The 27,490-nt window shown below is 36.1% G+C and overlaps 2 protein-coding genes, 1 long non-coding RNA gene and 1 pseudogene across 3 annotated transcripts; 2 read left to right on the top strand and 2 right to left on the bottom strand.

The window, feature by feature from the left end:
* LOC113106816 (RNA-binding protein 15-like) overlaps positions 1-1,296 on the top strand; it is a 2,862-nt pseudogene extending 1,566 nt beyond the window's left edge.
* Positions 1,297-4,582: 3,286 nt separating this feature from the next.
* LOC113107558 (DALR anticodon-binding domain-containing protein 3-like) lies at positions 4,583-13,891 on the bottom strand. Its single transcript, XM_026270154.1, has 13 exons — positions 12,258-13,891; positions 10,474-10,778; positions 10,080-10,390; positions 8,993-9,051; positions 8,772-8,873; positions 8,116-8,180; positions 7,931-7,989; positions 7,721-7,803; positions 7,515-7,641; positions 6,963-7,021; positions 5,587-5,703; positions 5,344-5,412; positions 4,583-5,108 (listed from the first exon to the last, which is right to left on the bottom strand). Exons 1-13 carry the CDS (start codon positions 12,456-12,458, stop codon positions 4,989-4,991), a joined length of 1,677 nt encoding a protein of 558 aa, XP_026125939.1. The 5' UTR covers positions 12,459-13,891; the 3' UTR covers positions 4,583-4,988.
* On the top strand, positions 11,060-17,164 carry LOC113107560 (uncharacterized). Its single transcript, XR_003292680.1, has 3 exons — positions 11,060-11,609; positions 14,807-14,951; positions 16,934-17,164. It is a non-coding gene; the product is annotated as an uncharacterized LOC113107560 (long non-coding RNA).
* On the bottom strand, positions 16,042-26,339 carry LOC113107559 (inosine-5'-monophosphate dehydrogenase 2-like). The gene is made up of 14 exons (XM_026270155.1): positions 25,912-26,339; positions 24,815-24,863; positions 24,620-24,721; positions 22,813-22,887; positions 22,362-22,568; positions 22,197-22,284; positions 21,421-21,620; positions 21,238-21,328; positions 21,066-21,161; positions 18,249-18,392; positions 18,016-18,160; positions 17,564-17,707; positions 17,171-17,254; positions 16,042-16,416 (listed from the first exon to the last, which is right to left on the bottom strand). The coding sequence occupies exons 1-14, from the start codon at positions 26,007-26,009 to the stop codon at positions 16,395-16,397; spliced, it is 1,545 nt and encodes a 514-aa protein (XP_026125940.1). The 5' UTR covers positions 26,010-26,339; the 3' UTR covers positions 16,042-16,394.
* Positions 26,340-27,490: the final 1,151 nt, after the last annotated feature.

Raw genomic sequence — 27,490 nt, 5'->3', positions numbered from 1 at the left:
AAGAAAGAAAGAAAGAAAGAAAGAAGAAAAGGAAGCTGTTGCACTAGGTCTTTATTGTTAATGCACACATACACAAGCCTGGATGGCTGTGAAATACACTACTGACTGTGCTATCATCTGTACTCCTGTTTCCCCAGCAGAACTTGCTCTCAGTCTAAAACTAAATTTTAAGCGACTCTGTTTGTAGTACTATGCCAAAGAAACACGTTCAAAGTATGGCACAGATTCATAAAGCAGACTTTTTATCCATAAACAGCCTACTACTATTTAAAATAATAAGAAGAAAATAAAAAAAACTTTTTTCACCCTTTATTGATGGTTAAAGAAAGATCACATGAAGCTGTTCTGACACAGTTTTAAATGACAGATTTGAGCAGTCTCAAAGATCTCAACCCACCAAAATATTATTTCAGCTCTAGTCTAAATTTGTCAAACTATCAAAAGTTTCAGCTGAGAGATCTACATCAAATACGGCGCCGCAATCTCTAAGCTTCAGTTTGATAGAGGGAACCCAAAGGCTTTGAGGAAGATTTTTTTCCAGCATGTTGTTGGGACACACACACACTCTCTCTCTCGCTCTCTCTTCTCTCTCTCACACACACACACACACACACACACACACACACACAGAGGACTTCACTTGGAACCACCAGAAGCTTGACAGACTCCAGTTTTGTTTTAATTAGATTCTGCGGTGAGGCAGACTGTTCTGGCAACACTACAGTCTCGGCTGATATCTGATGGGATTAAACAAGGAATATAAAAAATGGAAGTGTGAAAATGGTGGTGTAATTTATCACCTTTAGATTCCATTGTGTGATAAGGAAATACAATCAAAAGGCATATAATAAGAGTAAAAGAAATTTGCTATGCAACACCTGCCAATATTATTATTTATTAACAGTATGTTTCTTGAGCACCAAGTCAGCATACTAGAATGATTTCTGAAGGATCATGTGACACTGAAGACTGGAGTAATGATGCTGAAAATTCTGCTTTTCCATCACATGAATAAATTATATTTTAGGGAAACAGTTATATTAAATTGCTATAATATAACTTTAATATAATATTAATGATCAAATAAATCCAGCCTATAAAAATAGATTATACATTTTCCACTGAGGTAAATGTCATTCTAAGATGCGAGTCTTTGATTTGACTCATTTCCATCAGTGTTCAGAGTATAATTCTTAGAATTCAACATAAGCCATGTTTTGAACAGACTTCACTCAAAAGCTCAAGGGCATGAGTCGACTCGCCCCTGATATGAATCACATACTAATCCTGTTCTGAGTGTGAACAGAATGTTTGAACTGAATTCAGATTTCCTCGAAGCCTGTTAGTTGTGCTCAGACTGAAAATGAACGGGGATTACATTGGATTAGCACCTAATTAGCACCAAAATTATTGGCCAGCTGGCAAGAGGGTCCCTTTTATTTACCTTGACAATGCCAATTTATATATATATATATATATATATATATATACTATATATATATATATATATAATATATATATATATATATATATACTATATATATATATATACATATATATAATATACATATATATAATAATATATTATATATATATTATATATATATATAATATATATATTATACATATATATATGATGCTTGGCGAGTGTTATTTTGTTACCCTGAATAGGCTTGATAATCAGACCTTTGTAGCTAAAACTGCAAAAATAAAATGATCTCCTGATAGAGTGACACTAACAGATATAGTATCAATCTGTCTCCGTGTCATTTCCCAACACTCCACAAAACACACCCACCTCACACTGTTATTTTCTGTCTAGGGTTCCACACCAGTCAATAAAAACAACATTCATCAATATCACTTGCCTCTATCATCAACCCCCAACCCCTTCCTCCACCCACATTTTCTCCCTCTTCTCTCCACCTATCCCTGGCAGCTACAAATATCATAAATTCCCATGGCACCCCTGACCTCATTCATTCATCTCGCTCTCACACACACCTCTTGAAAAGACATCAGTATTGCTTGTAGCGATTACACAGCGTACTCTCCTTCATCCTTTGAACTCCTTTCATGCACTAGTCTCCTTTTTTTTTGTCTTCAATGTAGAGATGCCCAGCGTGATGACTGACAGCTTAACCAGCCCTAAACCACATAAGTCACGATTGCCCTCTAGTGGCAGTATGATGCTATTAAACTTTCTTAAACCTGTCATGTCCATATCTCCATGTGCATTCTTAGTATGAAGACATCTGTGGTTACTACTGGACAGATTGGCTGGCAGTATTCTAGAGTTTAAACCAACAGTCACAGCACTGAAAACTGGAACCATTTTCTAGCAATGTGGCTGCTATTAATTTTCAGTCCTAAAACTGAGCATTACAGACTCAAGGTGCATATTTAAGGTGATAGCTCACCCAAAAATGAAAATTCTGTCATAAATTAATCACTCTCATGTTGTCCAAACCGATAAGACCTTTGTTCATCTTTGGAACACAAATTAAAATATATTTGAGGAAATCCGAGAGCTTTCTGACCCTGCATATACAGCAATGCAAGTGACATGTTCAAGAACCAGAAAGGTAGTAAGGACATCATTAAAATAGTCCATGTGACATCAGTGGTTTAACTGTGAACACACCAAAGACTGACAGAAGATAATAAACTGTTTTGCTTACAAAAGGTATTGTCCTAGCTTCACAAAATTGCAAATGAACCACTGATGTCAAATGGACTAACTTGATGTCCTTACTACCTTTCTGGACCTTAATTTGTGTTGCCATCTATGCAGAAAAGCACGGAAAATTCATCAAAAATATCTTAATTTGTGTTTTGAACAAATGTCTAATGGGTTTGGAATAACAAGAAGGTATTTAATGACAGAATTTTCATTTTTGGCTGTACTATCCCTTTAACACATAATTCATTAAAAAAGGATGAGCTTCTGTCAGCCCACTCATAACTATTATGAGATGTTTAGTCATGCCGTCTGGGTCATTATTCTGGTTCCAGCTCAAATTTTATTAATATTAAAACCACACAATGCATGTCTTGTGAGTTTGGATGCAGTATCATTTAGGATCAGAAATTGAGATATTAACTGGGAATAAAAACACGACATTTAAGTAAAACAAATGCCTCTGTATTTTTTTCTAACATTTTAAAGGTTAGGAGAGTACTTTTGTTGTATTTAATCAAAAATACAGTAAAATAGCAATACTGTGATAGACCTATATTTATAATTAAATATGAATGTATAATAAATATATAATTTATTCCATGATTGCAAAGTAGAATTTTTAAAGTGTCATTATTCTTCAGAATTGTTGATTTTGTGATTGTCAAGAATTATTTTTTCTCATTATCAATGTGGCAAACAGAGCTGTGTAACCTATTTTTGTGAAAAGTGTAATATTATTTTAAAGACTTGTGTGATGAACAGTAAGTTAAAAATAACAGAATTTGTTTGAAATATTCTGTAACATTACAAATATCTTTACTATCACTTTTGATCACTTTAAAGTCCTGCTGAATAAAATTATTAAATTCTTTAAAAAAAAAAAAAAAAAAAAAAAAAAAAAAACCTACAGATCCTAAACTTTTTTTTCTATGGATGTGCACTATGTGCTTGTATGAAGTATGAAAATATATATAAAAATTATCACATGCAAGTAAAATGCCTAAAAATCTATTTCACTGGACAAATGTTATGTTAACATCAAAGTTTTTCTCTCTCTCTTTTTTTTAATAAACATGACTGAAATGACAAAACTACTATATTCTATACATCAATATTTGTTCATACATTTGCTAACATTAACAATGAACAGCACTTTTACAGCATTTATTAATCTATTAAAAGTTAACATCACATAAACATCTATCCTATAAAAAAACATTTTAAATAGAAATTAACATTAGTTGATGTATTCTGAACAAACATTAATAAATAAATAAATAAATAAACTATATTAATGAGTGAAAAAAAAAAAAAAAAAAACTGTTGGTTACCTAATGCATTAGCTGATGTTAACTAATTAACCCTGACTGTAAAGTCTCATCATTAAAATAAATAAAAGACTTGTGTATGGACAGAGTCAAACATTCGCACACTTAAAATAAATAAATAAAACCGTTCAGAGGTTGACACTCTTTTAATAATGAAGTCTCTGCGGGATGCTGCTTTTTAAATACATTGAGTGAAATCACCACTAACAAAACCTTGAAAGGTGAGAATGTTACACAGTCACTCTAAACGTGTTTATTAACTCTCAGGGCTTTGAATACTGTGTGGCGTATGGCACAGCTCTGTGAAAACTCCAGACACAGTGAGAGTACCGACGCATCTGAAATATATGGCACAAGAGGTATATCAGTACTACACCTGTACACTTACAGTGGCATATACAGTGAGGGACACTGAGGGGAACTCAAGAATTAAGACTTTATATTTGCGTACAGATATACAGACTATATTCATATTAAAAGAAGTAGCATCCCAAATCATGACATTTCAGGAATACCAAATGATCGCAAACCATGCAGACATGATTCCTAATCAAAAACAGTGGTGGACAGATACTTTGTGTGTGCATCTATCAGACTGTAAGAACAACGGTGATGTGCTGTAAATAAGTGTTCAGTGTTGAACAAATAGAGCTGGGCACTTACACCAATGAAACATTATTACACAGAATAAATACTCATGCAGGAGGATTTCAATTCACTGTGAAAGAAAGCATATTCTGTTGACATTTTAAGGGCGACTTAATATTATTTTACTGGATGAAAGGGTGAGGAGCGACAGATTTATGGGGTCTGTCCTGCCTTTTGTATGGCTATTAGGGGCTATTCAGACAATATGGTCAGGCAATTATGGCTATGAGGAAGGTATCTAAGGTGTAATAACTAAGGAAATGGAAGAGTGCTGGCTGTTAAGGGAGAGAATTTGTTGCTGTTTGTGTATAATGTCTGCAGTGGAGATGCTATAGTTGGGGTATTGGGGGAAGGTTAAGGGAGTCTAGGGCACTGTGGTAAAGTTCTCTTAATGCTCTCAGCAGCAATAAACGACAAAACATCTGATTAAAAAGATGAGGCAGGGGCTCCTAGAGAGAGAGAGAGAGAGAGAACGAGAAGGAGGAAAGTTAATGGCCCTGAACTTATTTAATCACATTAATCACTGTTAATTGCTGTTACAAACAGAAATATGCAAAATACAGATGAAAACCTTGTAATAAGCAGTTCTAAGGGTCCAACAGAATCTAAAATATCCTTATATAAACAGATACATAACTTCATAAATTGATTCACAAACAACCACACAAGCTAATATTGTCTTACCCCAAGGATGTGAACTCTGTTGTAGTAGGAGCTAAAATCTTTACTGAGAGACACCAAGAATCTGCACACCTGACCGACAAAATACACACATTTCAGTTATGGATGGCTTTATTAATGAAGCCAAGACAGCTGATAGAATAAGATATAACCAGTTAAGATTAACAGGAAGAGCCTTAAGAGCCTCAGGTCTATCTGAGAATCAAAACATTTGTATACATAATAATTATAATAAAAATAAAGTACCTGTTCAGTCCTTAAATTCACTCTGGCTGTGCTGCCTTCATGCTCCAGGATCTGTCCCGATTGGTCCAGCAACTCAGAGAATGGAATGAGGTAATTGAAGAGAAGAAGCCACTCCCCCTAAAGATTAAATAGCATTATTATCAGCATATAAACAACTGTCTATACCACTAAACACAAGAACAGAGCTTACACTATAGAGAGGCTTGTGAATTCCCTAGTTGTTTTTATACATATTTACTTGTGGATTTAAACATATATTAAGGCACTCAAAGACTACTTTTTGTCAATGTTTATATTTTCTGTTGTTTTAAATGTTTATTTGATGTGTAGGATTTTGCATTATTATTACTACATTCAAACCTGAACAGAGAAAGAATTGTATTACACAAAAGATTAAAATCCTATAAAAATGTAACAGAAATTAACAGAAAATGCTTTGGCAGAGCTTAATCCTTCTGGGTCTGATCTGATCTTGACCTCTTATTTCAGTCTTCTGACTCATTAATGGCTATATGGTAACAGCCATACCAATTCATTTGAGAATGTATAATTTTGTATGTGAGTGTCTGTCAGTGAGTGTGTGTGTAAAAGTGTGTATGAGTGGATGTATCAGTTTTTTTTTTTTTTTTTTTTTTTAGAATGTAACCCCTTCCTTGCGGTCCACTTTTTTACTGCATTGTAGTTGAATTATTTATTTTATTTTACATATTAGCAGTGTTACAGTCACACCAGTTTTTAAGTGTGTGTGTGTGTGCTCTTTGTTTTTTGTGACATATCAGGACACCAACTCTGTATAATGACATGGGTATGACACAGGTATTACAAGGAGAGGGTGACATATGAGGACATAACCCATGTCCCCATTTTTCAAAACGCTTATAAATCATACAGAATTTGTTTTTGTTTTTTAAAGTAAAAATGTTTCAAAAGTTTCCTGTGAGGATAAGGTTTAGGTGTAGGGCCATAAAATATACAGTTTGTACAGTATAAAAACCATTACGCCTATGGAATGTCCCCACTTTTCACAAAAAACAAACGTGTGTGTGTGTGTGTGCACAAGTGTGTGTGCACAAGCTCTAGTTGCTTTAGAGTTTCACCCCTTCATTGCGTTGTGGGGGATTTGTAGATTGTACACACAAAAAGTTTCTGTATTTTTATTTTTTCCCCATTTTTATTTTTTTTATAACCACTTAGCTTTTTCGCATCATGCCCTCAATTTTTTTTGTTTGTCCACATACCAAGTGGCATAAAAGTCACAGAGTTTCATACCATTCTAGAGAAGCAACAATTTTTAAAAATGAAATAAATGTAAAACTCTCTGGTCAGAAGTGACCGAAGACCATTCATTAAGAAAAGTTAGTTACATATTGCTTTACCTCCTCTTTTAGGGCAGAAAAGTCCAGCTCTATGCCTCCAGGAATTTCTGGATAAAGACCTACATGTTTCAAAGTAGACACATGGATATTATTTCATAAAATAGAAACAATACTACCTTAGTACTTAACATGCAGTTAATCAGAAGGCCCAATGGAGAAATGTGGTAGCTGAATTCTTTACTTCAGCGAATTGCGAAAACTGTTGCCCCAAACAACATAACTAATTAAAATACCACACCTCTACTGCACAAACTATATTACCTTTTGTTGTTAAAATCTAATATTTTCTGTACATTGTCACATAGCACATATATTGTCATTCACTGCTTTTCTATTACTTTAGTTTAAAATAGAAACTGGCAGTGAAAAACAGAATTTTGACTAACAAAGAGTACAACAAAAACAAGTTGTTAAGATTTAGGTGTAGGCACTGCATGCACTTTAAAAAACAACTTCTCCATGACTACTATCATAATAACATTACTTGGAACATGAATCTAAGGTCAAGAACCAGCATGTGTATGTGTGTGTGTGTGTGTGTGTGTGGGTTACCTTGCTCCACCCCTTTCTCATAGCTGCTGAAAAGTGTGTGAAGACGAGCGCAGTTGTACATGACAAAGACTCCACCCCTGGGGCCCTTTGTGGACACACCACTGTCCCGCTGAACATCTAAGGTCACCTGAAAGACAGCTGTCAATCATCTCATCTCCAATCATCAGGAAAATACATTCTACACACACAGATGCAAATACACTCACCGGACTTGTGTGCACTGTGGAAAGCAGTTCAAACCTCACTGTGGCCGAGGTCATGACTCTAATTATGTCATCCCATGTCTGACCTAAAAAAGTGAATTGATGGCACATGAACAGATCAGTTGACACCTGTATTAACATGCCTCAGACCAATTCTGGGCTATTTCACTAAGAATAGGAGCTGTAATTCTAAGAATGCACAAATAAACACACCTTCAACTTGGTCTCCATACTTCATTTCTGAGGCCTCTTTCATCTGAGCTTTTCTTAACCTGCAGCAATACACAGCCAACCATATAACACGGTAATAAGACTTATAGAATAATAATAATAATTAATAAACTTGATAAAGGATAACAAAGAGATGACAGAGTTGCTGTTGTAAAGTTTTGCCTTACTGAAGATACTGAGCTGCATTCATCTGAATTCCAGGAGTTTTAACAGGACCACAAATCACCAATCTCTAATAGAGAGGAAGAAAGCAATTATTCATTCATTCATTCATTCATTCATTTATTTTCCAGCAAAAATGTAGTCATTTCCAACTGTGCAGCATTTGAGCTGGAAATTGTGTATTTGCCCATTTGGTAGAATTACAATGGCTTGATATTGTCTTAAGACTCTTTGGAACTTTTATGGGTTTACTTTATTGTCTTTTAGATTTAATGCCATCAATGTAACTTAACCCAACAAAAATCACTTTAAAACAGCTATACACGCTTTTACACAGATTTATAAACTTGCTCTTCCAGGATAAGAAAGAGAAAAATATATAATCAGACACAATTAAATGCTTTCAAAATGAGCACGATTTTTGCCCAATTCCAGCTGCTACTATTTAAGAAGTAGCAAAACATGGTTAGTAGCTGTGATATAACTACAAGATATAGGATACTAAAGTAAAGAAGGGAAAAGAATGAGTCCTTTGATATGTCAAACCAAAACTTCCTGTTACATGACAGTAAATACAAAACAGAAAGCAATTGTTTGATATGTAAAGCACGCTGGTACAGCTGATGGGCAAATGTGTCTGTGCGGACAGAGAGTGTGAAACCTGTACTGCCGTTGCACCCGCCGCTCTCCACAACATGGCTGTTTGCTGCTGACGAAACTCATCCTGACAGGAAGTGACATGCAGGGCTGTCGTTGTAGAGATCTAAAGTAAAAAAAATCCATTTAAAGCATCCAACTAAAATATGGTAACTCACTGTAATTTTTAAATCTTTAATTTAAATCAGACAGATATAATCCGGACGGAGGGTCCATTTGACTCACAGGGAAATCTGTGGCAGCACTGTCCAGCTGGGCCAGATGACACAAAGCTTCTCTCTGCACTGAAAACAGAGATATCACTGACTTATGCACAATACAGAGGGAAAACTAATGCTATCCAACAGTTTATCACAGAAACACTAGGAGTAAAACAGTCCTTGTAAAGAAATCTGATTTACATGGTTGAGTATGGCCCAGTTCATCACATCTTAAAGGAATAGTTCATCCAAAAATTTACATTTTATCATCATTTACTCACCCTCATGTCGTTCCAAACCTGTATGAGTTTCTTTTTTATGTTGAACATAAAAGAGGATATTTTGAAGAATGCTGGTACTCAAACAGTTGATGGTCTTTACTATGTAATCAATGGGGAACAATCACTGTTTGATTATTCAAAATTATTCAAAATATCTTCTTTTATGTTCAACATAAGAAAAAAACATATACAGGTTTGGGACGACATCAGGGTGAGTGAATGATGACAGAATTTTTACTTTGGGGCTGAACTATCCCTTTAATGCTGCTTGTGCAGCTAGTAACTGAAAATTGTAAAATGTCAAATGTAAAAAAAAAAAATTAAAAAAGTTAAAGGAACAATTTTCACATTTGTTTCTTTTCAACATACTCATCACAGCGCTAGTATGTGACAAACCTAATGTAAAAGTCCACTAGAGGTACTTTTGTGCAGTAACTATAATTTCTAGCACAATTTCTGTATATTCCAACTTTGACATGTCGCACCTCATGTATTACTGCCAAATTTACGAGTTATAAATTCAATAAAGAATCGATAACCAATATGATACAAATATATTTTGCATTGCTTGTTAAATTTCATTTGAATTCATCATAATGTGGCTTAATATTTGTAAAAGTATAATAAGCTAAAATTTCTTATACTCGAATGCTCGATGACAGGGTTAAAATATTTAGAAAATTGTATTAAGTTAAAATCTTAACATCAAACATTCTACTCATGAAACCCTAATAATGACATTTACTGGCCAAACAGACACAAATCTTATATATAAATAAACCCACAGGAAAGTTAATGTGTTAGATCCCTAATAAACACATTACAACTCACCTGTGCAAGTGCCAAGACTGGGATCATACCCCTGAAGGTTGTCGTCCTGTACCACTTGTTTAAGGTTTATCCTAACTTCCTCTTTAATCCCTCTTCTCTCTCCCTCTATTTCCTCGCCTCTGCTTCTCCTTTTTCCTCTCTCCATCTCTCTGTCTCTGTAGGTTGAGTTCTCTAAAGCTTTTTTAATTTTCTCCTCCCTGTCCTCATTGGTCCAGCTGACAGGGACCGTCGGCCAATCAATGCCTAGCGTTTTCAGAAAGTTGACAATGTCACTGTCCTGTGGCAAGGCTGGACAAAAGGACACAGTGTACCTAAATGGAATAAAGAAAAAGTTGATTAATATGTCCTTTGGTGACAAATTTTATGCCAATATCGAAAAAGTCAAAGCACGCACCCTTGTCTTCTGAGCTGAGCTCCGAGGTGGTCAGCAATGAGAACAGTCCGAAGCTGCCCCAGAGCTAGTGTATCGGGAGATGGCACTGTTTGTTTGGTGTGGAGAGCAGGGCAGTTGATGAGGACACAGCCCTGTCTCTGAGCAGCAGGTCTCAGATATGGTGTTATTCCACATAAAACACCTCTGAATGCTGCACAGCGATCCACACACACACGCAGGCCTTCTGGTGTCACCTCAGTGGCTCCTATCGGCAATACACCGCTGCCATGAAGAGAGCGAATACCACTGAGAACATCAGAGGGAACCTGAAAACACACACATTCGTGAAACACACAAGTGTATTTAGTGTACCAATTTACATATTTAGTTTACTGCCCCGGGACACTTTCTCGTTAAATCACAATGTTTGATGAATATTATAAAGTGATTTTAAACAATGCACAAAACCAACATGAATGCAAAGATATATATATATATATATATATATATATATATATATATATATATATATATATATATATATATATATATATATATATAAAACTTTAATCTAAAACAATGATCCAATCAATTGCCAAATGACAAAAGACAGTTGCACCTTCAATATTTTATGCCAACTTTAGCTTGTCGTTGATCCATGAAATTTAATGGAAAGATCTGGTGTTTCGAGGGTGAAAAAGTTCCCCATGCAGATTTCAATGTGTTCAAGTTGGTCCAACAAATTTGCTGTTCTTCAATGCGAGTCTGTTTCGCTTTTTTCCAATAAATTTTCACCCAAATTATTTGTATATTCTATTAACATACATGTCACTGATCTACCAACAGAATTAAGGCAGCATAAACAATAAATCAATTTAGGATTTTACTGTGACAAATAATGTCAAAAGTATGTAAAAAGTAATTTTTACATAATTAAATATTATTATTTTTTTTATAATTTGAATTTTATACAATAACATTTAAAATATATTCGTTATAATTATACAAGTCGCAACAATGTTTTCAAACATTTCAGAAAACACAAAACATTAGAAAATAGAGCGCGCGACGCCAACATTTGTGGTAACCATAGCAATAGTTTGCCGCTGCAGCAAATTCGTTGAGATTCCCAATCGGACATCGGCTAAACATAAAAGGTATGTTTGATAATAAATAACGTTACTGTCATTATTTTTCGTTTCACATCACATTTATATATTGCGAAACGTTTTGTTTACAATTTTATTTAACGTTACACGTTTGTTTTCCAGGGGCGCAAACAAAAATTCAGTTAACATGACGTTAACGTTACCTGAGAATCCCCTCAAAAAAACAAATGACCACACGAAAGTATAAAAAACAAGGTTTCTCTGTTTTTGAAGGAAAACAGTAATACATCAGGGCGTGATTATGACATTGTGGTTCTCCTAACAGCCAACACGTTTTGTCGGTATTGGCATGTCTGACCTCAATGTAAGTTAACGGACGGTGAGGAGTTCAATTATTTCTGCCGCAGGGTTCAAATGTTTGGTCGATGCCATCAATGTCAACAGTCTAGCTGGCGCCCTGCGTGTCTGTGCAGAGCTCGGGCTTATATTCTGACAAGTTTGTGTCAGCGACTCTGTGATTCATAAACAGACGTCCAAGCAACAGCTTGAATTAAATATCCAACACTGCGCCTCAAGCCATGCGTGAAACTGCCATGCGGAGAAGCGCGAGAGCGCATCTGTCACTGGTGCAGGCCAAGAAGAGATCATAACACAGAAAATAAAAAACGCACATGCAAGCATATATTTCAGACTTACCTCTCCGCCGGCGTACAGCGTCGTTAGAACCGTGTTGGGTGACAAGAAGTCACGATTTCTCAGGTTTTTTCCGCTGCTCTCCTTGAACCAGAGCTTCTCTCGCTCGCGGCTGATCTCGGCTTCATGTTCAGTATCTCTCCTCAACGCGCCGCTCAACGCTTTGACGGTGGACACGATGCTAAATGGCACGGCTTCCTCCATAATTAGGCTCAGTATGTTGACATTGTTTTTAGTGGCCGGACTGGAGGGATGTTACTGAGATTGACTGTAGCAGCACTGCGGTGCTGTGCTCGGATTGATCGCCAATCAAAACAGATGCATGGGGACCGGAACGTTAACAAAAACTGGTCAGAGGGGGCATATTTTCACGTAACACCGGTTGAGTGTTTGTAAAGGCGCCATTTTGGGTGTGGCAAAATCAGTTTAGTCAAGGACAGAACAGAAAGTAAAAGTGCACTTCTGATCAAATACATTTTGTTCCGAAGCTGCCGTTTTATTTTAAAAGACATAAACTATTTTTAAAATAAACTATGGATTACTTTCCTTCTTATCACTGATATTTAACATATTAATGTGTGCACCCAAAAATGCAAGTCATGTCATCTTTTTTCATTCTCAGCTTCTAAGCCCACATAAATTTATCTATTGTACTATATTACAAAGTCATTTGATGGCTTTGGGTGAGGAAAAGAGTATTATCGTTAAAGTATGCATTACAAATCTTTACTTGTCTGCTGTTTTCATTCATTATATTTAAAACAGCAGCATGCACATTATGCTATTAATTTCTGCTTTTCTGATAAAAAAGGTTAGTAAATTATAACAGAATACTTTAGGATTTTAGGAGAATAAAGGTGAAAAATTATTTTGACTAAATTTTTTTGACTTTTCTCTAAATAAATCTATAAACCAGCCTTTTATTACATTTAATATTTTGAGTTGACTGCATCAGGAATATTGTTTCCAGCATAAACATGTTTAAAAAGCTCCAAGTTTTCAACTTTTGACTTCTGATAATACTAAAATATTACCTTATAGAACAGTAATAAGATATGCAGCCATAAAAGGTTTTATAGGAATCTTTAGAAAAGTTCAAAATGAGACCTGGTTACACTTCATAGTGAAGCATATTTGAATGCTGGTTGTTCAGTTGCTCATTTGAGTACTTCCGCTTTGTTTGTTGCAGGTAACAATTGTATGTAAGAGCTGAACTTGGGCCAGATTACATGTCACATGTTGTGGTTTACAGTAAGATCTAGATCTCTTCTCAAAACAACTAAAACAGCAACACTGGCTCACAGATTCCACTTTATACCCTCTAGCCAAAGTAAAATCTACAAAGCAAATCATCTAAAACCTGTTCTCATCTATTGAAAACACAAACCTCTATCATTCCTTTCTATATCACCATGTAGATCTAAACAATTATTTGAGAGTTTTGATGATAAATGCCCCAAATAAAAGAATAAAAAGTGATGTATGACAAATGTTCTTAGTTTATTATTAAATTAAAATTATTCCAGAAACACAATTCAAATGTCTGACGAAACATTTTAGTATTAGATTCTGTGCTTTACTGAATACTGAAGATTCTGAAGAGTTGTGATTGTCAGGACGTGATGCCAATCTTGGCTGACACGAAGTTCCCGGTGGCGAAACATATTTCTTGCGATCCGGGAGAAAACGTGTCATTCCAGAGCAACATCAGAACTCATATACACACACACACACACACACATTTCTGACTCGACTATAACATTGTTGATATATTCAAATACATTTCAAATAACACAGAAGTAACATTAACATTCCATGTCATATCTGAATGAGGCCAACTCCTGAATTCTTCCAACACAATTTTCTTCGTTGAGCTCCTGCAAGAAAGGAAGGACACAGAATCCATAGCCAGCTGTCAGTCAACCAAACAGCTGCATTATGGGTTCCGTTACCATCCAAACTGCTTTGGACATTTTCACCGACACTCCGTGAACAAACACATCCAGCAACACATCGCCATTTAACACTTTTTTTGTATGGAAATTACGTTTATCAAGTGTACTTTTATTAAATTAGAAAAAAGCAATGACATTCGTTCAGCTTTTACCACAAACAAGTTTGGTGCCTCTGCAAAAGAATCAAACTTGTTTACTTATCTCGCTTCATCTGTAGACTTGTGTCTTGAAAAACCTGTTCCCTATCAGAGAAGAGAGGGAGGGAGAGAGGAGAAGGGGGGTTATGAATGGTAAATGAAGACAAAATGAAAAGAGAGATTAAACGGGATATAAAATTGACTAAAGAAAGTCACATGAAGTAAAATGAAAGGAGGAACTAGCCTGAAATATGAAGCTTTCATTTTAGAGTCAAACAGCTTGATGGCACATTGTAAAAATTTGAGCGATGACTAGTTGAAGTGATCTCGTTTGATCTTTTGATCTTTTTTGTGAAGATTTTCTCATAATTGCCAAACACAGTCAAATGAATGAAAAAAAGATGAGCAGAAATTGAGTTACTTTTTAAAGCATATTTCTATATATTTTTTTCCATTTTAGTTTGATCTACTTGCAAAAGAGAAGAGAAGTTAACAAATGAAAGAAACAAGTGGAACAAAGGTGAAGAGAAATGAAAGAAAACTACTTGTCACTGATAAACGACGTGACAAGAGACACGCTGAACGTGACAGACACAAACTGCCAGGTATGACTGTGATGAGATGAATAATTCTATGTTACCTGTAATGTTCCTGTCATTCCTCCTCTTTCTTGCGCGCTCTCCCTCTCTCTGCTTCCTGGCTTGTGTGAGTTTGTCAAAGAGAGTTTGCGTATTTATGCCTGCTGACTTCCTCCTCAGAAATCTGAGGAACATTTTCACTTTCACTTCTTCACTAGACTGCCCACAACCTCCCCCTCCAAACATCTCAATGTCTTTCCCTTCTCTTTTTATGATTCCTCTCATCTCTTTCTTAACATTTTTATTTCTTTGTTACGGTTACATCAAAAAGTCCTTCAACTATTATGGTTAATTCACTCATGTTATAGTAGGTGCAAAATATATGCTGTTTATTAATTTTTTGTATTATTAATAATATATTACTTATCTTTATATAGAATTACATTTTTGTATTTATTAATCTTATTGTTAAATATGAGAATTATGTAAATCCGTATTATTTTTTATTAAAAAAAAGTTCTAGTGTTCTCAGACTGCAGGAAAGATAATATTGCAGCACACATTAATATACCTCTGTCAGTCATTTCATTTTTGCTGTGTATAGAAGCATTAAGATATCTGGGCCCAGCTGGGATGAGCTCACTAACGGGCCGATATCATATATCATTTATGAGGAGCCACCTGGAGCTCTCAGCCCAACCTGTCCAGGTGTGGGTCCATTAGTAAGCATGTGTGAACGCTTGTTTGGAAAGTCCGGTAGTTTTGAGGTGAAGGCTGGTTCCCTTGAGACAGGCTTGCAAAATGAGGAATAACGTACTAATGTCAGTGTTGAGCAGCCATCTACCCACACACCCACAGATTCAGGATTTGAAAACCAATTTATGATGAAAAAACACATGCTAGTGAAAAATGTTGTAATTTACATGACACAGACACATTTTTTTTTTTTTCCAAGGTACTTGCATACACCTAACTTGAACTGTCAGTTCTCGTTTTATAACAACCTTGACAGAAATCCATTAAAATACAACACTTCCTGTTTCACATATCAACTGCACCCGGTCAACCAGTTTTCTTCTTTGGACAGAAAATGTCAACTGTTTATTGCTTATAATGATCCATATGCAGGTATATTTTATTAATCAAGACGAGACAAATTTCTGTGGCAAAAAAAGTATATTTTCCAACAAACTTTGTCAAATGATTACAATCAAAAACATAATACAAACAGCAGAAGGCAGCCATTTCCCACAACCACACAAACGCACACATTCACGCAAAACTGGCATATGACATTCACACACGTTTCTCTCCTCGTGAAGAGGAAAGGCGGCTGGGAAGACGAGAAAGAGGAAGCTAAGCTTCTCAGTGTGTTTGGCTGCCTGTATGTGCAAAACCACTTGTGGAAGTCCATTAATGCAGGTTTATATGTGTTTGACTATGCATGTACTGGCATCTGCAGTGTCTTCTTTAAAACAGACGCTTCTCATAGCTGAAAGAACAAAATCAGCACAAAAAAAGATCAGTTCATTTTTTAAGTTCAAACTTTCGCATTATTCAATTCAAGAATAATGAAATAATTAAAGAATAATTCAGAAAGATTTTACATTTTCTTTTTGAAAGAAGTATCTTATGCTCACAAAGACTGCACTTACTTGATAAAAAAAAAATATATATTATAAAAAAAAATAAAAACATTCTATGTTATTGTCATTTTCCAATCCTAAAATTTACTAATTTACTCCTGTGATGGCAACGCTTAATATCCAGCAGCCATTGCTCCAGTCTTCAGTGTCACATAATCCTTCAGAAATCATTCTAATATGTTTTGGTGCTTGAGAAATATTTCTTATTATTATCAATGTGCTGCTTCATAATTTTGTGGAAACCATTATACATCATAGATTTTTTTTGATGAATATAAATTTCTTCTTCTTTTCTTTTTTTTTACTTTTTTAAATGTCAATTTTTTTAAAAGTCACTTTATTTGATAGAACAATATTTTTCAGGGTTGGGAAAGTTCCATGAGCCACGACTCAAACCCGGGATGCCCAAAAGCACAACAACGCTATATGTCGTTGTGGTGCCCACGAGGCTATTGGCACAGACATAAATGTCACTTTATCAATTTTATTGCATTCTTGTTGAATAAAAGCTTTTTTATAGATCTATATATTTTACTGACCCCAGACTCTTGATTGGTAATGTACAATATCTTCAGACTAAGTGTACGAATGTTTAACTACCTGTGTAGGCTGTGCACTCCACCTTCCATCTGAGCTGACATTGTCCTCTTTTCAAACCTCAGTTCACCAGAATACATCACTGCCCTGAGATAGAAGACGAAAGAAAGAGGGAACAAAAGAGGAAAAAAAGAAAATGACAAACTGTCTCTCATTAACCTCAAACATATAAAAATTTGGGGTTGTGTCTATTTTAGCAGTGCAGCGTATAGTTTCGGTGACACTAGAGGAATCAAACAAAATTGGAAAAAACTAAGAAATTATTGTTTTGGAAACAATCATACTTTACACAATTTTGTTTGCCATCACTAGTGGCACTGAAACGATACACTGTGCCGTTGAATGCATTTCATTGCCGGTATTTTGAGTAATTAGTGTGATTGTGATTGTGAGTACCTCAGCTGTGTGAGGCTCTTTGCACCGATGTCTTGGCAGGAATGCTGTATGCCAACGAGGAGATATGGAATAAACTTATGAATGGAGCCTTTATCCTGAACAGCCCCTGAAACTCCCTGAGCTACTTTAATCTTATCACTCTCACTGAAAAACAGACACAGAGAGAGATGACAGAGGGGTTAAGAGAGTGAACATGGTTTCAATTTATATTCTGTAGAACTTTCTCAGTCTAAGACATTTGCTTTTATTAATGTTTCATTTAACTACATACATATATCTATATATCTAATTATCATTAAGCATTAGTCTATATAAGCAGTTGTGAAATAGCTAGCAAAGCTGTAAAAAAAAAAAACATGGGAGCCTGTAATTAGTAGCTAAACTGTAGCACTAACTACGAGCAATAAGTGCACAGTATTGTATTTGAGAAAGGATTTATTTGTGTGTAACACCTGAAGTATCTGCTCTGTGAGCCCAAGTTCTTGTCCATGGCATCCAGCGAGCCCATCCCTCTGTACTTCTTTAGACGGATCCCATCCGAAAAGAAATATTCACCAGGAGCTTCAGAAGTGGCAGCGAGCAGTGACCCCATCATTACTGAGAAAAAGCAAAAGTAGAAGAGAATTTAGCTTCAATTATAATGTTAGTCTGTAACTTGTGAATCCATATCAAACCCATATCTCACCTGTAGATGCTCCCAAAGCAAGTGCTTTAGCAATTTGACCAACTGTCTGAATCCCCCCATCAGCAATGACAGGCACTCCAAAGCGCCGAGCATATTCTGATACCTTATACACAGCTGTTGCCTGTGGCCTCCCGCATGCTAGCACTGTGAGAACAATGAGAAATAGAGACCATCAACTTGCTATCAACCTAAACTCACATATTCTACAAATATTAATAATGTAGATGAGGACAATCACATGCACTGATAAACAAATACTCATTCAAATACTATTCACGAAGTTCAAAGAACAAAAAGTTAGCATTATATGAAATATCAGGATTTATGAAAGTGGAATTGTAGATGTGAGATTTTCTATAAATGGTGAAGTAACATGAGAGGAGAAGAAGTGGAGTCCATCAGCAAACCCTCTGCAAGTCTTGACAAATGAGGACAAGTGAGAAAGTTTCAAAATGGTCTGAATCATTATCAAAATTCACCTAAATCTTTTGCTCCACTGTCTGTTTGTGACCTTTCACAAGACGATCACAATAAAAAGGAAAAACTTGCAGTGGTGAGCATGTGATGCACACACAGCTGTCAAACCCACTTATTATCTGTTCCAATTGTTGATCAATCTAACTAATAAAACATTATATTAATTAGCATAACAAGTGAAAAGTTGCATGCAAGATGCATGGAAGTCCATGCTGTCATGATTTTTGGAATTTTCGTTATTTTATTCAAGACAAGGAATGAGAGTAGAGAAGAAATGAAGACGGAGCCACAGCACTGCAAAATGACAAGTGTCAGCTTTTTACCCCAAACCCCCTTCTGTAATTTCTAAAGTCACGCCATCTAAACTCTGCATACAGTAAAATGAAAAAAAAGAAAAAAAAAAAGTGTGAATTAAATTAAACCGAACTACACTGAACTGTAAAACAAAGACCTTCTGCAGTGAGACCAATGGTTGTGAAACGCTCAGCTATTTCTGCTTTGTTAACAAGTGCACTTCATACACTCCAGTGCTCTTAAAGCAGCTCTAAAACCTATTTGGACACTTAAGCCATATTTCTAGCATTTTCATTGTGCAGATAAAATATCAAAGCAAATGACACATAGAAACAAAACAATTCTAGAGCTTTTCTAATTTCACTTTCCTGTGCCAAATTGGCATAGACTTTTAATCAATGACTTAGCAAATGTATTAACTTGTTTCCCCTCAAGTCCTGTCTTTTTTTTTAATAAACATTACTTGGTTTTATATTTCATTATACAATGACATTGTTTAAGTGTGACTCTTGTGTCCAAATACCATTCTGGCCACTGCACAATCTAGTTCACATATCATTCACATATTACTGACAGGTTAGTCAGACAATGACAAGCATCCAAAACCCCAAAACCAGCAACTTCTAATGATGCAGAGCCATTAACCAGTCAATGCAGCAGGCAGAGTGAGATAGTGAGCCAATGGGATCTGTATGGGGATCAGGGGGAGGGACTTACTGGAGTATCCCGTAACAGTAGTTAGGGATTTGGGGCTGTGGAGCTTTAAACCAGGAGGAATACTGAGAGGCGCTAGAGAGACATAATTATAGAAAGGGAAATAGAGACTGAGAAAGAGCACACGGTAGCTCTGTTCTAAAACCTTGCTTATCTTAAAAACCAGATGTCTTAAAAGGAAGTATAACTCATTGTTATGGAACCTCGTAAGGAATGGATTTGGAATTCAGTACTAAGGCTGCAACTGTGTGCAATTCAGTTTGATGTTTGCATGTTGGTACACTAACAGCATGATGCTCTAATAAACATGAAAATGTTACACTCATAAATGCTCGGTAAAATAATACATTCAAATTACTTATCTATTTTACAACATAAAACATTTTCAGTTTTAAGTTTAAAATCAAAATGCTTCCAAATCGAATTTGCTTGACTTGCCAAACAAACATCCTGTATTTATTTGCAATGTATTATGGAACTGTAATATTCATGAAGGACATATACAATTTAAAATAACATTTTCAAATATTTTAAAATGTAATATATTTCTAATTTTCAATCTTTAGTGTCACAATCCTTCAGAAATTATTCTAATATGCTGCTTTATGTTTTTCTCTCACTTTTGATCAATTGATTGTGTCCTTGCTAGATAGTAATATTAATTAAAAAAATCTATTGTGTACATTAGAGTATCTCAGAAGGCAGTATAATTATGCCTACCTTCTGGAACAGTCTTTGCTATGTTTTGGAACAGAGCTGATTAAAAAAAGGGGAACTGATGCAAGAAACAAAAACAACCAGTGGAAAAAAAGAAAATATGCCATAGAGACAGTCAAAGAAAGCACAAAAGCAGGGAAGACAGAGAAAATAAAGTGTAAAAAGAGAGAAAAACTGTGACATAAAAGAGAAAGAAAGAGTCTCCACTACCATACTCCCATCATTCAGAGTGACAGAGAAAGACATTTGTGACAGAACTATACAAATGGAGAGACAGACATACATATTCCTTTTTAGACAAAACCGACCGAATAAAGAATAATACCTGCAAGATACAAACAAAATAAGAAAACTTTTCTCCACAGATTCTAAAACCACAGAAAAATGCTGAAAACAAGGAAACAGTCTGCCAATCAATCTGCACAATTACCTTGCAGATCAAAATTGCAGGGATATTTGGGCAATGACAGATCATTTGGATTGCTCTAACAATGTAAAAAGAAAACCAGAGAAGGCACTGGACATTAGCTGCTCTCTCTGAAGTGACTGGATACAGAAATACAGCCTGTGATTGGCTGAGGGGCAGGCAGTCAGGCGTGGGAATGGTGAACTAACCTTCTTGTGTGATGCAGATGGAGCCGCTGCCCATTCCCACTCGGAGAGCATCCGCTCCGGCATCAATCAAATTCTTCGCCTGAGCTGCAGTCACCACTACAACAGATAGACAACCCACGTTAACTCTGTGTTTGTAGATATTATGTTTAAAAAGTTTGAGTTGAAAACTAACCATTGCCGCCAATGACTTGTAGGTTAGGATATTTCTCTTTAATGTACTTAATCATATTAATCTGAAAGACGGTATTTCCTTGGGAAGAGTCCTAAAGTGAGCAGATAGACCATAGGTAACCAAAAAGTACAACAAAATAAACCATCTTCAAGAACTGATTCACTGAAAAAAAACAGGCCTCACCAGGACGACCACGTTTACACCAGCCTGCACCAGCAGGTCGAGTCTGTATTTGTCATCATTGTGTGTTCCGATGGCAGCCCCACAAAGCAGCTGATTACGAGAGTCCTTTGAGGCCAATGGGAAATCTCGGTTCTTCTTCAGATCCGTCCGAGCGATGATGGCCAACAAACAGCCCTCCTCGTTTACTATAGGAAGTTTACCTATGGCAAACAAACAGTGTGAGAGCTTCACATCGGTGAATTATCTTGCAGCATTCTAACTTCATTCCAAACTTGTATTTTTATATAGACTGATTCATTATGATAACTCATGAATTTGTGAGTCTTTTTGAGAGATTCAACATTTTTTTTTTTATATACCAAGTCAGTGGCTTTATTTATGGCTGATGACAAATTAATCAACCTTTAAAAAGAGATATGAAATGTATATAAAGAATAAATCATTTACAAATGAAATAATACAATTTATTAATATTTAAAAGACTGGAATGCATTTAGGATAAAAATTCAAGATATTTTCCTATTGACACTTTACTAAATGCATTATTTAAAATGAATGCTGTTTTTGAAAAGTAGTGTATACTGGATACAATAAGCAAAAAAAAAGATACAAGATCACTGTTTTGCAATTATTTTGTGGCATGCCACTGCTAAGAAGTGGTGCATGAAATACTGCTGTATAGGTTAATGAATATAAATGTTTTATTTGGTTCAACGATTAATCCAAAACTTTCAAAAGGGTAAAGAGCTCTCGTAAACATTTAAAGTCTACCCCACCTTTTTTGCTCCTCTGGAGGATTTCATTGGCCTCTTCCAGGGTCACTCCTGCTGGAGCTACAACCAGGTCCTCCCTTTTAGTCATTACCTGAGAGAAAGACAGTAAAGGTGAGCAGAGTTCAGTAAAAACTGCTTAGCCCTCATCCTCTGTTAAGCCCCACCCACCTCACTGAGGGGAATGTCATGCTCCGACTCTTTGAGGAAGTCAATATCTCGTGATGAAATGATGCCGACCAGACGTCCGCCCATCTGTCCGTTATCAGTGATGGGAATGCCACAGAATCCATGCCGAGCTTTTGCCAGAAATACGTCTTTTGCCCGCTCGTTAGGACTCATCACCAACGGATCTGTAATGAAACCCTGTTTGTACCTCTAAACGGGGGTTGATCGAAAGGGAGGGAGAAAAGTCGAGTGATGTTCTATTAGGCATTTCTACTTGGGAGTCACCTCAATACATATCACTTAATACAAAATGAGGTGTGAATTTCTCATCCACAAGGATGCTGTTGCAACTGCAGGGTAAGGGTCAGAAGAAATACAGATATTACGAATGAGAGAAGGAAACTGGTACAAACATAGAGACAAGAGTCAGAGACAGCAACATGAAGACACTCACCTTGACCTTGCGGACTTCATTAGCCTGGAACTCTGGTGTGCAGTTATGATGAATGAAGCCAATCCCACCAGTCAGCTGTGACAACACATTAGACTTTAGAACAAAATTTAACACACATAGGTGGTCAATCTTTGTCAATTTAGGTTTAAAGACTACATTTAGGTTAGACTTATTGTCTTTGAGGAGTTTTGGGGAGACAGGACAGGAGATTTGCAGGAGAAAAGCTCCACACTGCAAATACCAGTCAAAAACATTTGAAAATTTTAGATGTTTATTTCTGCTAAGATTTTTCTTTTGTCAACTTTTATAAGTATTCTTGCAATGATGGTCTAAAAGCTAATGGGCATTTTCAAACTCTATCTTGATTCATGGGGATTTTAATGACTTCACTGAAATTAAAATATAAGGCAGCATATTTGCAAATACATTTTTCTTTTGCAATATGCATTCATACAGATAATTGGACTTTTTCAAATGCCTATAACAGGTTGAGATGCTAATCTCAAACAAATCGTAATTCAGTTAGGGGTAGGAATTCATATGAATGTATGTTAGAGATGTAACTGTTCACTCAACTCACGATTCGATTCACAATTTGTTTTTAAACAATGATATTTAAGACAAATTATGAATTAATTGTGTCCTCATTTCTTTGTGAAAATGAAATATAACTATAATAATTAGGGCTGGTCCGATCACGATCGGCCGATCATTATGCGCATCTCGTCAGTAAAACCGGCTTTACTGACGAGATGCGCATTAACAATTGGCCGATCGTGATCGGGGCAGCCCTAATAATAATATACTAATATAGCACTTGCATGTTATTGCTCTTTTCTTGGTTTTGATTGCTTCTATTGTACTCATTTGTAAGTAGCTTTGGATAACAGCATCTGCTATATTACAAAATTTTAAAATAATGTAAATGTAAATTACAAAGCTAAATGTTAATTTTAAAACAAGCCCCAAATCAAATAAATAAGAAACAAAAATAAAATAAATCCCTTTTCGTCTTGCCTTAATGCATATTATATATTTTCATAAGTGCAGCTGCTTTGATTACGGCAGAAACCAAGGAAACACTTTATACGCCACCTGCTGTTAAAGAGTGAATCTGCGCCTCATTCAGCTCGTCTGCTGTTTCTGTTTCATGCAGACATTTTTTATGGATAGTTTCAAAAAAAGTAAAGCCATTCTGTTTTTTCTTCAAATTTTGAAATTATACAATCTTATTTAAATTAAAAACTGCTCATGTTGCATGTATGCAGCATCTTTGTTTGGATTATGATTAAAATGCAGTGGTTGCCTAAAATTTTAAATGGAAAGAACACAGACAAAGCTTTATTTTGTTTATATGAAGAGATTTATTTAATTTGTGTTTCTTATTTATTTGATTTGGGGCTTGTTTTAAAATTTCAATTTAGTGTTGTTATTTACATTTACATTATATCTAAATTTGTAATTTAGCAGATGCTTTTATCCAAAGCGACTTACAAATGAGTACAACAGACGCAATGAAAACAACAAAAGAGCAATAAATTACAAAGGCTATATTAGTATATTATTATAGTGTTACATTTACATTTCACAAAGAAACTTACAGTATTTTGTCCAAGCAATAATAAAAGGATTTAGTTTATAATTTGTCTTAAATCTCTTTTTATAAATAAATAAAAAAAATAATAATTTATTCGAATCGTGAAATCAAAATCGTGAATCAAATTTAACTGTGAGTTGAGTGAATGGTTACATCCCTAATAGTAAGAGCACTTTCTGTGGTGGAATCTTGTATCAGTCATTCTCTTACAGCCATAGCAATGGCCACGCCAGACTCCGTGACTGTATCCATGGGTGAAGAGACCAGTGGGGTTTTCAATGTGATTTGTTTGGTCAGCGCTGATGTCAGGTCCTACAGAGAGAACCAATCAAATTAAACCACTGATTTTATACAAGAAACATCATCCATCCAACAGTAAAAAATGAAGTTGAATGTTTCACTTACCACTTGGTCAGCTGTGAAGTCAATGTACCCAGGCAGAATCAGGAAATCACTGAAAGAGAATGGAGAAAAGTGGGCAAAATGTGATTGAGATTAATTAATTTAAAACTGCTGCAAGTGATTTTAAACACATATCACTATTACTTGACAGATGTAACTGGAAAAAGGTGTCCTGAGAAATAATACTTGTCTCTGTGACTATGCAGCATTGGACTAGCCAATCAGAAACGTCTATAGGTGGCTTGTACACACTGACTCTAACATATACCATTACCACGTTGATTATGTTTCAAAGATGGTCATTTTATCTATTATATGTCACATATCATGTTGTTTACGAGTGTCATGCAATGCCCCATTTAAGATAAAAACCAAGTATGTCGATGCTGCAGTCTCATCATGTCCAATGTAAACAGGAGATTAGTATACACTCTAGTGTTAGATGGTAAACAGAAATGCATTTCTACAAAAATCTCGCACCTGCCACGGAATGGCTTTCACTTGGGGACATTACATGCTTTGCATGGCACCAGAAAATTTGTAAAGAGAAAACAACCACAACATACTTCACAAAGCTCATCCTATTTATAGCACATTAGGAGGGCCTGGCGTGAAAGACTCCCATTACTTTTGGTATAAAAAAAGCAGCTTGGGGTGTCAGTGGTTTAAGAAAAGGCTTGTGGTAACTCTGCTACTCTGTACTTGGCACAATGGAATGGCAGCAGATGATGAATCAACCACAGTTCATCAGTCAATCCAAGATGTCCTTCCAACCTAACATAACCCTGTGAACCCACACTGACATGCGCCCTCCGTAGTAATTCGTTGTACTGACCTACGTGAAACAGAGTTGCATAACAGATTGATAAAAAAAAAGTGAGCTTGCAGTCACATATACCCATGCCATGCATGCAGGATGTCAAACCAGACAAATGTGGACCAACAACGACACCTATATGCTGTTGAACTCATGATAGTGGTTTTAAATGAAGCTGCATACTGTGTACGCACATCTGCACTGATGACAGGCAAGAGTGTGTGATGTTTAACAAATAGCAAGCATATGGAAAATGCAATGAGGCACAAGTTAAGGTATTTACTTATAGGTAAGGCCGTCTCCGCAGTTGAAGAGCTGCTGTCCGGTTAGACCGTCGTCAGGCACGTAGCCCGTCTGCCCGCTGATTAAATAATCCGCCATAATGCATGGAAGCGTAAAAGTCCAAATTTCTCACAGGATGAGTGTTTCTCAAGACAGTGCGCACACAGTCCGGTGAGTGATGTTCTCCTCGGAGCCTCAATCTGACACAGTTTTTTGCGACACCTAATGACATTAAATGTCGAAAAAAGATCAGGCTTCTGTGAAGAAAAGGGTCTGAATCAAAGAAAAATCAACAAGCTCTTGTTTTTGGAACTGAAGCTGACCCGTGTTGACCACAAGCATCCCACGTGTCTGTCTGTAGGACCACCTATTCTTCCGCACATATAAATAAGGTGTCTTCGTACGTCACTTCCGGGCTGTAGCAGGGTAGCGTTTATTCGCTTAAACTGCTTGAATGTAGGAGACTGAGGATCATCTCTTCACCCTGGGGTGCAGTGGAAGGGTGGGGTGCTTGTTTGTATCGTCGTTCTCGTTATCTCGCGCGCACATGTGTTCTGCACGAAGGGAACTTCTTCGATTTAAACGTATCTCTTGCGCTCTGCTGCTGACCTGCAGGCCCCGGAGCGCGCGAGAAAACATCATGACCATTTGAAGACTGTTTTTACTGTGAAATCTTGAAATTAGGACAGCAATAATAATAAAAAACACATTTATTAAATCAATGTTACACATTTAAACCAAACAGTGAATCTCCACCGCTTGTCATTAAAAGCAATTATTTTGTATTATGGTCATTTTAGCATTCAGTACTATTTCAGTCCTCATGATATATAATGTGATATATTTTCTTTAAAAATGGGCTTTATACTTTTTGAAAAAATACTCTTTGGTGGCAAACTATCTACATTCACTCCTTTTATTAGTTTAATAATAATTCACTGATGTGTTAAAGCATAATGTGTCCACCGTTATGCTTATTTATAGAGGAAGTTCTTATTAAGCACTAACTTGTTGTTCATCATATGAATATGGACTTTAGCATAAAATGTCCCTCCTGTTACTGTTCACCCTGATACTGTTTTGTGGGGCAGCTGTGGCTTAATGGTTATAGAGTCTGACTTGTAACCCGAAGGTTGCAGGTTTGAGACTCAGTGCAGTTGTAGATGTGCAGAGTGAATGAACAGTGCTCTCTTCCTTTCTCAGCTGAAGTGCCCTTGAGCAAGGTACTGAACTCTCAATTGCTCCCCAGGCACTGGAGCAAATAGCTGCCCACTGCTCTGGGTGTGTGTTTACGGTGTGTGTGTTCCCTATACTCACTGCTGTGTGTATGCACATGGATGGGTTAAATGCAGAGCACCATTTCCTAGCATGGGTTGCCATACTTGGCAAATGTCTGTTTCTTTCACTACAGTAGCAGGATGGACATTTTGTAACAGTCAATGTAAAATAGATAAATGTTTACAGCATGTATTAGTACTTATAATTAATGTATTATGCATTTAAATGAATGATTTGTGTAAATGGAATGCACGTATTTGTCAGGAAATGGTACTGTTGTCTGCTGCTGAAAAGCAGCGACG

This window comes from Carassius auratus, chromosome 8 (assembly GCF_003368295.1).
Source record: "Carassius auratus strain Wakin chromosome 8, ASM336829v1, whole genome shotgun sequence".
Taxonomy (NCBI): Eukaryota; Metazoa; Chordata; class Actinopteri; order Cypriniformes; family Cyprinidae; genus Carassius; species Carassius auratus.
Note: the sequence above shows the minus strand (reverse complement) of the source record. Positions and strands in the feature narration are given on the sequence as shown.

What these genes read in the sequence shown, in the direction of transcription:
- LOC113107558 (XM_026270154.1), bottom strand. Translation starts at nt 12,458, where the DNA reads ATGGAGGAAGCCGTGCCATTTAGCATCGTGTCCACCGTCAAAGCGTTG. An exon ending in CGGGTGCAACGGCAGTACAG is followed by an intron (nt 8,181 to 8,771) that starts GTTTCACACTCT and finishes CCTCTCTATTAG; the next exon opens with AGATTGGTGATTTGTGGTCC. An exon ending in TTTCTGCCCTAAAAGAGGAG is followed by an intron (nt 5,704 to 6,962) that starts GTAAAGCAATAT and finishes TTTAATCTTTAG; the next exon opens with GGGGAGTGGCTTCTTCTCTT.
- LOC113107559 (XM_026270155.1), bottom strand. Translation starts at nt 26,009, where the DNA reads ATGGCGGATTATTTAATCAGCGGGCAGACGGGCTACGTGCCTGACGAC. An exon ending in ACAAGTCATTGGCGGCAATG is followed by an intron (nt 21,162 to 21,237) that starts GTTAGTTTTCAA and finishes TATCTGTTGTAG; the next exon opens with TGGTGACTGCAGCTCAGGCG. An exon ending in TGCTTTGGGAGCATCTACAG is followed by an intron (nt 18,161 to 18,248) that starts GTGAGATATGGG and finishes GCTTTTTCTCAG; the next exon opens with TAATGATGGGGTCACTGCTC.